Here is a 13,111-nt window from a genome sequence, read left to right as displayed (position 1 = left end):
AACAAAATAAATATGTAATTTGTTAGGTAGAGTTTCATGACTGGAAGTAGTTCTGTTTTAGATAGGATGGCCAGAGAAGTCCTCTCTGAAATGACCTTTGAATAGAAACCTTACTGAAGTGAGGGAGTGAAATGTGTTGATTGATATCTAAAGGAAGAGCATTCTATCAGATAGAAAAGTATAAGGAGTTTGATGTGAGACTATATGTTGATTAAAATGATCGGAGACACGAAGGAAGACACAGCAGACGAGATGCAGGTGAAGAGCAGTGGGCCACTGCTCTGTCAGGCGAGTAGCCCCGACCCAGCCGCTGTTACAGCTTTTATTACATTTAGCAAGCTTGTGCATGCGAGATAAGCATTAATGCATAAATTGTTATACTTTTCTCAAGAGCAGAAGGCCGTTACCTCCCTTCTCAAGCACTTGGTTATCTATAATGCGCCTTCTGGGAACATCCAAAGAAAGTGTTCTCACAACTTCAAGCGTTCTCAAGGATTGTTTGCAATCCTTGACATTTCTTGGTTAACTCGTTTGCGAGTTCACCAAGTGAACACGTCCTTGGGTGCTGACCACAGAAGTTCATTAACTATTTCCTTCAACTATACTTGGCTATTTTAAGAAATAGTAAGGAAGCTAGGGCAGCTAGAGTAAGTGAATATGGGGATTAGTGGAAGAAGATGAGATTAGAGAGGGTGCTCGAGCTAGAGTATGTAGAGTCCTGCAAGGTCAGAGTAAGGATTTTGACTTTTACTCCAATGATATGGGAAAGCACTAGAGCATTGTGAGCAGGAAAAGATTTTATTTGACTCGGCATCTGTAAGCGTCATGCTGGCTGCTGATTGAATGTACTGTAAGTGTGTGGGCGAAGGGTGGAAGCATGGAGATCAGTGTGGAGACTTGAAATAGTAATCCAGACATAATATGATTGGGGTTTAGATCAAAGTGGTAGCAGAAAAGATTGGTCAGATTCTAAATTTTCAACGTAGAATAAAGAATTCCTTATAAATTATTAGATATGGGGAGAGTGAAAGAAAGGAATTGAGATACTACTTAGTTTTTGACTTGAGCAACTGAACCGTTAGAATTGCTTGCCATTTTCTATGATTGGGAGGGCTAGACCAGGAGGAGTCTACCTAGTCACCCAAGCCAGAAGCCTGGGCATTGTTCTTAGCTCCTCTCTCTTTTTCAATTTGTATCTCTTAGTGCTGACCGAATGATTTTCCTAAACGGCAAATTTGTGTTGAAAGAGTTGCCTTCCTCTTATCTTCAAGTTAAGTAAAACTTTTAATGCCTTTGTATTGCCTCTCATAATCTAGCTCTTGCATACCTTTTCAACCAGTCGCTCACTGTTTCCTGACCCAAACATTTGCTGAAATCACACAAAACTACTTTCAGCTTCCTGAATGTGTTAAGTATATTTATACTTTTGCACTTAAAAAAAAAGTCCTTCCATGAATGTTCTTACTCTGGTTTACCTTTACACAGACTGTGAAACAATTTTGAAAGTTGGTTGTGCAATATGTGAGACTTCTTGTTGTTTGATATATTGCCAGAATTTGTATTGTCTGTTTTAATTTTAACCATTGGGTATGTGGTATCTTATCATGGTTTTAATTTGTATTTGTCTGATGACTGTTTAATTTGAACTTTTTATGTGCTTATTGGCCATTCTTATCTTCTTTTGAGAAGTATCTGATCAGATCTTTTGCCCATTTTCTTATTGACTTGTTTGTCTCATTATTGAGTTATAAGAATTCTTCATATATTCTGAATACAAGTCCTTTCTCAGATATATATATAGAGAGCAGATATTTTTTCCTAGTCTGCAGCTTTCCATTTCATTTTCTTAATGGTGTCTTTCAAAGGGAAGACATTTTAAATTTTGAAGTCCAATTTATCGTTTTTTTCTTTCATCATTTATCTATCAAATGTTGTGATAATTTTCTGCTGTGTTTTCCTGGGGTCCTCATTTGTAAAATAGGGGCAGTATGAGAGTTAAGTGAGTCATATGTAATGTACTTTGAGAATGCTTCGCATTTGTAAGAATATAATGTTAGCTGCTGTTATTGTTACTACAACTTCTTTACTCAGAATTTATCACTGAGGCTTTTGGGTACTGTTTTTTTCCTGTTCTATCTTCCTTCTGCCTCAAGAAATGTCATTGACATTTTCTTTAGGTGTCTTTTGTTTTATAAAAAAAATGAAAAGACCAAAGCCAAGATTGGCTATGTGTATTAGAGAAAAAAATATCCTAATATTCCATTTAGGGGACGATTTGTATTAGATGCTACAGTTTCTTATTTTTTACTTTTTTGGCCACTAGCCAGTACAGGGATTGAACCTTGGACCTTGGTGTTATCAGCAGTACGTTCTAACCAACTGAGCCAACTAGCCAGCCCAAATACAATTTTATAACCCGTTGATTTACCAGTGACTTCATTTCCTTTCATACATGATGTTGTGGGGAAATTTACAAGAATTTTTGCTGTTTCCCTCCCCCAAAGGTCTAAAGGCCACCATGAGTGTCATCATTTTACCTTCTGTTAAGGCTGAAGATCTGAATGTTCTCACTCTCCTATGGCTATCTCTGACCTTGGCTTTCATACATACCTTACATGTCTTCCAGTTGATTATGGAAAATGACATTTCAGAGAGTGTTGTTGTTGTCAAGTTTTGCTGAAGAGAACTTAGAGGCTGGATTCTGATTGTGGTAAATTAACTAGATTAAAAATACCATGGACATTAAAATTAGCAGGAAAGCAATAATACTTATACCAAAATGGAGTTTCAAACTACTATAAACTAGGTCAAGGCAAGATGCTTTTATTAAAATACATTGCAGGATGGTGACAATTCACTGTAGTAGTTTGAGTCAAACCCAGAAATGGAAATATTGTCTTATTTCTATTTTCTGTGATTTTGGCCAAACATTTAATCAATTCCTGTCATTATTTTTCTGTTTATAGAGTGAGAGATTTAATATCTTCCTAGCAAAAAGAAGATTAACAATGGGATAATTAGTATTTAGCAAATGATAAATGGTTCTTATGTGTTGAGTATCATTTTTAGTCTAGGATCAATCCAGGTTTTATTGAACATTTTTCTTAAGGTATCCCCTTTTTCTCTGCCTTCATCCAGGCATTCCCAAAGTCTAGCGTAGTACCTCACAATGAATAGGCATTCGGTAAGAGTGTGTTGAACCAAACTTTAAATTATACCCGTTTCTTAAGTCTTTTTTGTTTCCCTTTCCAATGGATTCTATATAAGCTCAAGAAACAATTCTTTTGTTTGTTTGTTTAAATTTTTTGTTTTACTATTAGCATATTCATTCTTACAAATTGTGATATTTCTTTATGCCTTTACCCGACCTATCACTTCCTAAATCCCCTCCTTCCCTTCTCCCATCTCTAGTATCATTAGGTTTGTTCTCTCCTTCTGAAAGTTCAGCATATTTTTGTGGTCTTTTCTTTCTTTCTTTCCTTCATTCTTTCTTTCTTCCCTCCTTCCCTCCCTCCTTCTCTTTCTTCCTTCTTTCCTAGTAGCCAGTTATGAGTGAGAACATGTGGTATTTCTGTTTCTTTGTCTGGCTTATTTCACTTAACATAATTTTCTCTAGACTCATCCATGTTGTTGCAAATGGCAGAATTTCGTTCTTTTTTTATGGCTGAGCAGTATTCCATTGTGTATATATATACCACATTTTCCTTATCCAGTCGTCTGTAGGTAGTCACTTGGGTTGGTTTCATATTTTGGCTATTGTAAATAGAGCTGCAATGAACAGGGGAGTGCAGGTATCCCTTCGACGTGATGATTTCCATTCCTTTGGATATATACTCAGTAGTGGGATTACTGGATCATATGGAAGATCTATCTGTACTTGTTTGAGAAACCTCCATACTGTTTTCCACGATTACTGTGCTAATTTACAGTCCCACCAACAGTGTAGAAGAATTCCCCTTTCTCCACATCCTCACCAGCATTTGTTATCTTGGTCTTTTTAATAATGGCCAGTCTAACTGGGGTGAGATGATATCTCAGTGTGGTTTTGATTTGCATTTCTCTGATGACTAGTGATGCTGAGCATTTTTTCATGTACCTATGGCTATTTGTATGTCTTCCTTTGAAAAATGTCTATTCATCTCCTTTGCCCATTTTTTAATTGGATTATTTGGTTTTTTTTACTGTATAGTTGTTTGAGTTCTTTGTATATTCTGGATGTTAATCCTTTGTTGGATGTATAGTTTGCAGATATTTTCTCCCATTCCATAGGTTGTCTTTCCACCCTGTTGATTGTTTCCTTTGCTGTACAGAAGCTTTTTAGTTTGATATAATCCCATTTATTTATTTTTTCTTTTGTTGCGTGTGGTTTTGGGGTCTTATTCATAAAGTCTTTGCCCAGTCCTATTACCTGGAGTGTTTCCCCTATATTTTCCTTTAATAATTTTATGGTTTCAGGTCTTATATTTAAGTCTTTAACCCATTTTGAGTTGATTTTGGTATATGGTGAGAGGTACAGGTCCAGTTTTATTTTTCTTTATATGAATGTACAATTTTCCCAGCACCATTTATTGAAGAGGCTGTCTTTTCCCCAATGTATGTTCTTCAAAAAACTATTCTTAAAAACAAAACAAAAAGGAGTAAACAAAAACGTATTGCAGCCATTCTTCTTGCAGTTCCTGTTTTTATACTTTTCACACTAAATGTTTCAAAGGAGTCAGTTATACTTTATTTCCCATTTATTTTTTAGCCTTTTATAAACTAGTCCATGTTCAACTATTTTAAAATTGTCTAATAACGTCAGATCTCATAATATTAGACTTTTTGCATTTTCCAGTTTTTGTTTGATATTTTTGGCAGTACAGGTATATGAACCCTTGACCTTGGTGTTGCCAGCACCATGCACTCCCAAGTGATCTAACTGGTTGGCCAGCCCTCTCCAGTTTTGTCTAATCCCTCATTATAGTTCTTTCTTTGCCTCCCTTCTGACACATTCCTGGTCTTTTCCCTCCTATCTGACCCTTTCATTTTTATTTTATTTTGTTTTGTTTTGTTTTTAATGAATTTCCCAAGATTCTATCTTTGTCTCCATTTTCTTCACCAAAGAAGATAGCTTAGAGAATGAAGTTAAAATATTTCTAGGGCTTCATTTATTTGCCTTTAAACAGATGTTACTTTACTTAACCTAGCTCTGATTTTTTAAATTACTTTTTGGACATCATCATTTGGATATTACCTGATCTTTTCATAGTAAAATTAATTATTGAATGTGTTTTCTCCTTACTTGAAGGCAAGCTATGTTATATCCATCAGTAAATTTTCATTGCCTAGTACAGTGCCTAGTATGTAGTTGGCAATTAATACATATTTGTTATATGAACAAATTATGTCCTACTGTTACCTTAAAGATAAGATGTTCAAAATTGAACCAATCTGGAAGTTTTCTTTGCTTTTTTATTTACCTATTGTCCAAAGTCCAGGTGAAATGTTGTCTCTTTTCTGAAGCTTTTGTTAATCCTCACAGTCAAAAATCTGTTTCCCTATTCTATATTTCTTTAGCAAATTATACTTTTACTGTACCTTCACTCTGGGTTACATTTCACTTCTTTATATACACAGCTTATTAAGTACATAAAATTGAGGTCAGGGACTTTCTGCTTCAAAACAAATACACTATTTAAAATGATCTAAGATCCTGAAAGAGGAAGAGGGTAGAAAAGTGGAGGTGTGGCACTTCTTCTATATTAACCCCCCCTCCCCAATTTTGCTACTTTTCACTTGTCTTTCAGTATCAGTGGAGACATTATTTTACCCAGAAACCTTTCCCTGAACCTTCCTCAAGTCTAACTAGGTGGCTCTTTTCTTTGTACTCCTCTAATATCATTCATTTAACAAATAATAAGTGCCTTTGATGTGCAGGTACTTTGCTAGGCAATGAGGATAAAGTGGTGAACGAAATTGATATTGTCTTTTATCTCATGGAGTCTATAGTCTAATGAGAAAGTCATAAAAAAAAATCACCAAATAAGTAATTGTAAATTATGATAATTACCATGAAGTACAGGGTTCTATTTGAGAGTAAACCCGATTAAATGGAAGGTTGATTAAGGAAGAATCTTTTGAAAAAGTATATCGAACAGATGTTTCACTCATGATGATTAGGATTTAGCAGATAGATGAAAGGGAAAGGGAATTCCAGATGGAGAAAATATCTTCAAAGGCCTTAAGAAATAGGAGAATTTGATGCTTTTGAGGAACAAAAAGGCAGCCCATTCTGGCTGAGGATGTAATGTCAGTTCATTATACAGATGAGGAAACTGAGTGAGGTTCAAGTTGTTTCAATGAATACTATAAAGTCGTCAAATTAATAAATGGGAGAGCCTGGAATCAAACTTTGTGCTTTCTAAATTCTTAGAGTTCTTTCCACTATACTTTCCACCCACTTTCACTAGGCATTCCCTAGTGAAAATTTGACCCAAATCTTTCCAAAGTCTGGTATTTTGTTTAGTTTCTAGCATCACAGAGCATTCTCTTAACCGTTTATTATTATTCAGCAAAGGAGATATATATTGAACTATTGATGTAACAGAAAGGATAATTTGCCTGACACTAAACAATGATGTTTCCATTGAATTTGTGGCTTTGAAAACTGATTTTAGCATTTGCTTGACTTGAAGGATTCTTGAGCCTCAAGAGTTGTCAGGATTCTGTGGTATTCACTGTCTGTATTAATCTGTGGATTTCTTTGTTTTTTGCCCATGGACCATTACACCTCTCAAAATTCAGAGCAAGCATCTTACACTCTGCTTTATTTATTTCCATTCAACAGTACAACATTGCAAACCTGACCCTTCTTTGGCAAATACTAAGTTAATGTTTCACAAAATACGCAAATTCCTTTTGGCAGTTGATTTCCAGGCAACTGATAAAACATTAAAATGTCAAGTGTTTTTGTTTTTGTGTTAACTTTTTATTTTGATGTGGATAGGGTGGGGGAGGGAAGTAGAAGTTATGGTGCAAAGGCAAAGTTAGAAAGGTTGGTTTTTTGTTGTTTTTTTCCCGGATGATATTCTCTATTATCCTGCAGTGAGCTGCTCACAGTTCAGGATGTGACGGGCTGCTTGCTTCGTAGTCTTCAAAAACATCCATGTTATGTCATACCTGTGCTGTGTTCTAACTACTTGGTGACTTGTTAGCTTAGAGAACAATTTCAGGAATGTTTTATATGAAGAGTCTTCTACTGTGACACTGCCTCTTCTTGTCACTTGATATTATTGTGTTAATCGAAGAAATTTCGCCTCTACGTTCTTCTCAGTGTTCTTTTCATTAAGAATAGTGATTATAACATGAATAAGTGAATTTAGTTCTTGAATTAATTTTTGTATTCTCATGGAGTTTTTCATTTGTGATTTTATATCGCTCCTCTTTATGTGAGGGAGGAAATAATAAGATTACTTTAAGGTACTACTTTTACTTCTGACATCCTTAAACACTGGTTTTGTGGGTGTTTTGCTTGAATGAAAACTGTGAATTGGCTTTTTATGACTTGAAGATTTGGGGATATTACATGCCAAATGCATATTTTTTAATCTTCTAAAAATACAGTTTCATTGTTGAGAAGTAAGGAAACGTTTAATAGAAAATATTTTGCATTATTAAGGAAACATTTAGTATTTTGTTTAAATCAATTTTTCAAAGAATACTTATTTCCCTTTACAGTGTTCCTCACCCACCTTGGGCATTTATTTGTTTCTTTAAATGACCTTCTCTGTTTCTTGTTTGCAGGCAGCTATCAATGGTGTAATACCCCAGGAAAATGGCATTCTACAAAGGTATGTTATAAAGTGCTTAATGATAAAATGACAATTTAGTGGAGCAAAAAAGAGAAAGTTGTTAATTTTTTTTTCCACTTTTTAATAGAGCATCTAATTTTTGGTGCATAAATTCATGAATATAGTTATCGTTCTTTTAGACATTCTTATTAGTTATATTAATTCCCTAAAGTCTCAAACTTTGACTGTGTAATGTCATTTTAGATTGGGTGATATCATCTTTTAAGGTGGTTTTATTTTATTTTTAAGAAAGCTTTTCAGGTTCATCTTCTGATTCATAAAATGGAAAGAAGTGAATCCTTTAAACCGCTGGCACTGAGAAAATGAGACATGGCTCGATAGTTGCAGATTATGGTTCCTGTCTAACTATACAGGCTTTATCTCCAAACTTACAGCAGTCTTTTTTTACCCCCTCCCTTTTGTTTTCTAAATAAGATATATGATAACTTGCAAAAATTTGGGTAAGTCCTTAATAATGAAACTTCCCAGAGTACTCTATGAACAGTTTTACTTGAAGAATCCAATGTTAACATGTGGAATGGTTTTAATGGTTTTGTGTCATTGCCAGAAAGTAAAATGGGAAGATGGGGCCAAGAGAACTATAATAGTTATAACATAATTCCTTACGTTGAAAATAAATTTGTAACTTTTCTCTCCTTAGAATTGGAGGCTCTGGTTCTGGATTAAAAGAACATACTATAAAGTCATAGGAAGTAAAACCTTTCTCCCTTCCAAATGTAGTTTAACTACTTGATTTTCCCCCCTTTCCTCTCAATTCAAATTTTGGCTTGAATTTTGGTGGCTAGGATTTCTAAGTCACTGAAGCATGATCTGCTAAGTGCAGATGAGGCAAACAGAACCAGCAGACTAGGACTGAGGTTATTTTGGAGCGGAAGAAAAGTGCAGTTGCAAAAACATCAAAAAATTCACCATGAACTTTAAAATGTGGTATGTTTTATAGGAAATTGTGTATATTTAAGAGAGAAGCAAAATTCTCTTTGGTACCTGTACCACCCTTAATGATTAATGTGTTTTTTTTTTTCATTCTTGTACTTTTTTATTGGTTATGAATATTCATGAGATACAAAGCAATTGTTCCCCCACGTGACCTAGATGTGAAGTCCAGATCCATACTGGCAGCATGCCCATTACCACAAATTGCGATTGTACCCCCATCTTCCCCACCCAATTATCCCCAACCTCCCTCCCCTTCCCCATATCCCCCACTCCACTTTGTATCCGTAGGTATGTTTTCTCCCTCTGCAAGTCCAATACACCACTGTGGTCTTTCCTTCTTTCTTTCTGTCCTAGCTTCCACTTATGAGTGACTACATGCAGTATTTATCCCTCTGTCCTTTGCTTATTTCACTAAACATAAGTTTCTCTAAGCTCAGTGATTAAGGGTTTTTAGGTGAGAGCAGTGCTAAACAGACCTATTCCCCACCCCCCCCTTTTTTTTTTTAAAAGATGACCGGTAAGGGGATCTTAACCCTTGACTTGGTGTTGTCAGCACCACGCTCACCCAATGAGCAAACCAGCCATCCCTATATGGGATCGGAACCCGGGGCCTTGGTGTTATCAGCACCGCACTCTCCCGAGTGAGCCACAGGCCGGCCCCCCACCCCCTTTTTTAAACTGTTAGAAACAGTTTCATCCAGAGTAAATGTGGATGATTTCTAGAGTCTTTACCAAAACTGTTTTTTTTGTTCAAAATCATTCAATTTTATTGAAACCCCTGTCTAGAAAGCAAACCAGATGATAATAGGAATTTCCTTCATGGTCATTTTTTTTTTTCTTCTTTGTTTAGAAAGATTTAGACTGCTAAATTTGACTTCAGTTTTATTCTTGAGTAAATGTTATTACCACTTTTTGCATCAAAATTTTTGCTATGCTGAGCTCTTATAGGTTTAGCTACTGGGTTCTGAGTAAATATTGGATATATCTTACAATTTATAGCGTTTGCTATGGGTGAACTGTAGAAATTCCCTCTCCCCTGGAAACATTTCATCTCTTCTGTTACAGTACATTTTGCTTAATACATTTTATGACTAGAAATTCAGTACTTAGTTTCTAATAAAGTTACTATACTATTGAGGGTTTAACTTTGATCAGATCAGAGGGTTTTGTTGGTTTTGTTTGCTTGTTTTAAATTAATGAATCTTGTATCTACATAAGAAAATCAAATATTTGTAGTAATATTCTTTCACTGTTTTCTTCCTTGGTATTACAAGGCTGCACTCTAACCAACTGAACAAACTGGCCAGCCCTATATGTTTGATTTTTATAATAAAGTTGAATATAGTCTGTGTATTCACCTGACCCAATTGTCAGTTCTTACCTTAACAGAGAAAAGAGGTACCAATACTGTAGCTTAAAGAACTTACTGTATTATGTGATATTCTCATGGGATATTAACTTTTTTGATAGGAAATAAATAAATATCCACAACAGTGGTGTATGTGTTTGTCTAGCTCCGTGACCACACTAGTTGTTGGGCTCTCTTGCCTTCTGGTAATCCTACCAACTGGGCCAATTGTTGAGCTAGGGCTGGGTCTGGAGCTCCCAGACCCCTCAAGCCCATTCACAGACTGGGTCACAAACCCTTCATATGCCAGGCTGGGTCAGCAGACCCCTCACATGCCAGGCTGGGTCAACAGACCCCCTCACGCAGGTCTATGAGCTAGGTAACTAGCCAAAAGGTCCTTGGAGGTGCAGGTTGGCAAGCATGGCTGTGCTGGGCAGACACCCGAGGCAGACACCTGCCCGCCTGCTTCACTAAAACTCCTCTCTCCTCTCTGTCTCTCTTTCTCTCTCTCCTCCGAAGAACACAAGAATAGAAGAATAGCAACAAAACTAAAAAGATACACTGGTGTGCATGTGCACTAACTCCGCGCACATGCACACACACAAAATTTGCTTACAAAGGATGCTGAACCGCACCCAACTGGATCTGGGGTGAGGGCCCTGATCAAACTATTCTATTTTCCTGATAGTGTTGGCACTTAATTTTTTTGACCAGAGGTTATTAAAACAATTGTACTAATTATACATAATCTAGAGGAGGTTTTTTAAATATAAAATTTTTTTTTGAGGAAGAAGAGCCAATATCCTTGTGCTTTATAGCTCTTCTTGAAATCATATTTTTGTATGAATTCGAAAGTGAGAATCTAGTTTTTTTTTTTGTTTTGTTTCATTTTTGTGGTTGGCTGGCATGGGGATCCAAACCCTTGACCTTGGTGTTATAACACTGTGTTCTAACCAACTGAGCTAACCACCAGACTCGGAATATGGTTTTTAATGTACCATAAAGTCCAAGGGAATGAAATTAACATTTTTTGAATGCTTAAGGCACCATGCTAGGCAATTGACATATTTTTCCTCATTTAATACTTATTACAACCCTTTAGCAGTAAATATTCATTTCACAGACAGGAAAATTCAAGGTTAGAGTATTTACATAGACTTGCCTAAGGTTGCAAGTGTAATAGCAGGTGGTGAAGTCTGGATTATCTCATTTTAAAAGACATGCTCTTTCTTCTATACCATTCTGTCGTCTTCAAGATCTGTAAGCCACTCATGTCACAACTTTTGTTTGAAGATTTTTCCTTTCGGTAAAAAGTTGAAATTTAATACATGTATATAATGTCCTTCTCCCATGGCTTAGTCTTTAAAGTTATTATTTTAGTTATAGGCTAGTAAAGCAGATGTTACTGTTACTTATTTTACAGGTAGAAAGAATAAGGTATAAAGTGACATGGCCCAGATGAAACAGTATCATGTTGATAGAGTTAAGAATATAAGCAAGTCTTCTGGCTTTTCCTCTAAGGCTTATTTCACTAGACAATATATTGCTAACACAACATATTTATAATGTGTGTAACTTGTGCAGTTATAAATGTAAATCCTTCATTCAGTCATAAATAAACATCAAGTGTGTACATGTGTATTTACTACATTTTGTTCCAATATTTATTCAGCATATTGTCCAGAGTCTCTTTAGAAATTATTTTTGGAGAAAGTAGTAGAGAGCAGATGCTATGTTTTCTAAAAAGAAACTTTACAAATTCTTAGTGTAATTTAATGGTTCACTAGGTGGGTGGTATTTATCAACTCATATTTATTTTATGACCCAGACAGTTGTACAATATGTTCATTTTTCCATTGTTTAATTGATTGAGAACACCTAGAGAAGACATAGTTTGTTTTCAAACCTTGACCATTATGCTTTCAGAATATATAAATGCCCAGGTTTTCTGATTTAGAAAATACTCTTTCTAGCCAATTACATTCTCTGTATTGTTTTCTCTAATGCCTATTTTAAAAATCTTATTTGACTCACAATTTTATCTCTAAAACAAATGTGGTTTTTTTGAGAGAGAGTGTCTGGCTATGGCTAATGTCTTTAATCCTGATTGTGATGCCAATTGTAAAGCTACTCGAGCATGCCAGTTGTCAGTCTCTTTTACCTGCTGGTAATCCTGCACCGAGTGGGCCGATTGTCGAGGTAAGGCTGGGTCTGGAGCCCACAGACCCCTCAAGCCTGTTCACAGACTGGGTCACAAACCCTTCACATGCCGGGCTGGGTCCCCAGACCCCACACACGCCAGGCTGGGTCACCAGACCCCTTACACGCAGGTCTATGAGCTGCCAGCCAAAAGGTCCTTGGAAGCTGTAGGTTTGGAAAAGCATGGCTGTGCCAGGCGGACGCCTGAGGCCAACACCCACCTGCCTGCTTCACTAAAACTACTCTCTACTCTCTCTCTTTCTCTCTCTCTGAAGCTTTCTCTCTGTGCAGAACACAAGCATAGCAACAAAACTAAAAAGATACATTGGCGCACATGGGCACTAACTCCACACACACACAATTTGCTTACAAAGGATGCTCAACCATACCCAGTGGGACCAGAGGCGAGGGCCCTGACCAAACTATTGTTTTCCCAACAATCCACCCCTTCAGGGTCCTTACTGTATAATCTATGCATTCAGAATCTTCCGGGAGGTTCTCTTAGCAAGGATAAATGACCCTTACATTTACATGTTACACATTCCATCCCAGTCCCAAAAGTCTTTAGCTTGTTGCAGCACCAATTCAAAAGTCCAAAGTTCAAAGTCTCATCTGAGACCAAAGGCAAAACTCCTTTCAGCTGTGAACCTGTAAAGAGTCAAAAACAAGTTTATCTACTTCCAAGATACAGGGGGACAGACGCTGGGTACACATTCCCATTCCAGAAGGGAGGAATAGAAAGGAAAAACACTCCCCAAACAAATCCAAAACCCAAACA

At 36.4% G+C, this 13,111-nt stretch overlaps 1 protein-coding gene across 1 annotated transcript in view; it reads left to right on the top strand.

Moving 5' to 3' along the window:
• FAF1 (Fas associated factor 1) overlaps nt 1–13,111 on the top strand; it is a 516,326-nt gene that overhangs the window by 130,940 nt on the left and 372,275 nt on the right. Inside the window, exon 3 of the mRNA XM_063105346.1 lies at nt 7,783–7,829. Coding sequence (XP_062961416.1) covers nt 7,783–7,829 — 47 coding nt within the window. The remainder of the gene's footprint in view (nt 1–7,782; nt 7,830–13,111) is intronic.

The sequence above is a fragment of the Cynocephalus volans genome, chromosome 8 (assembly GCF_027409185.1).
Source record: "Cynocephalus volans isolate mCynVol1 chromosome 8, mCynVol1.pri, whole genome shotgun sequence".
Taxonomy (NCBI): Eukaryota; Metazoa; Chordata; class Mammalia; order Dermoptera; family Cynocephalidae; genus Cynocephalus; species Cynocephalus volans.
This window is presented reverse-complemented; position numbering and strand designations above follow the sequence as displayed.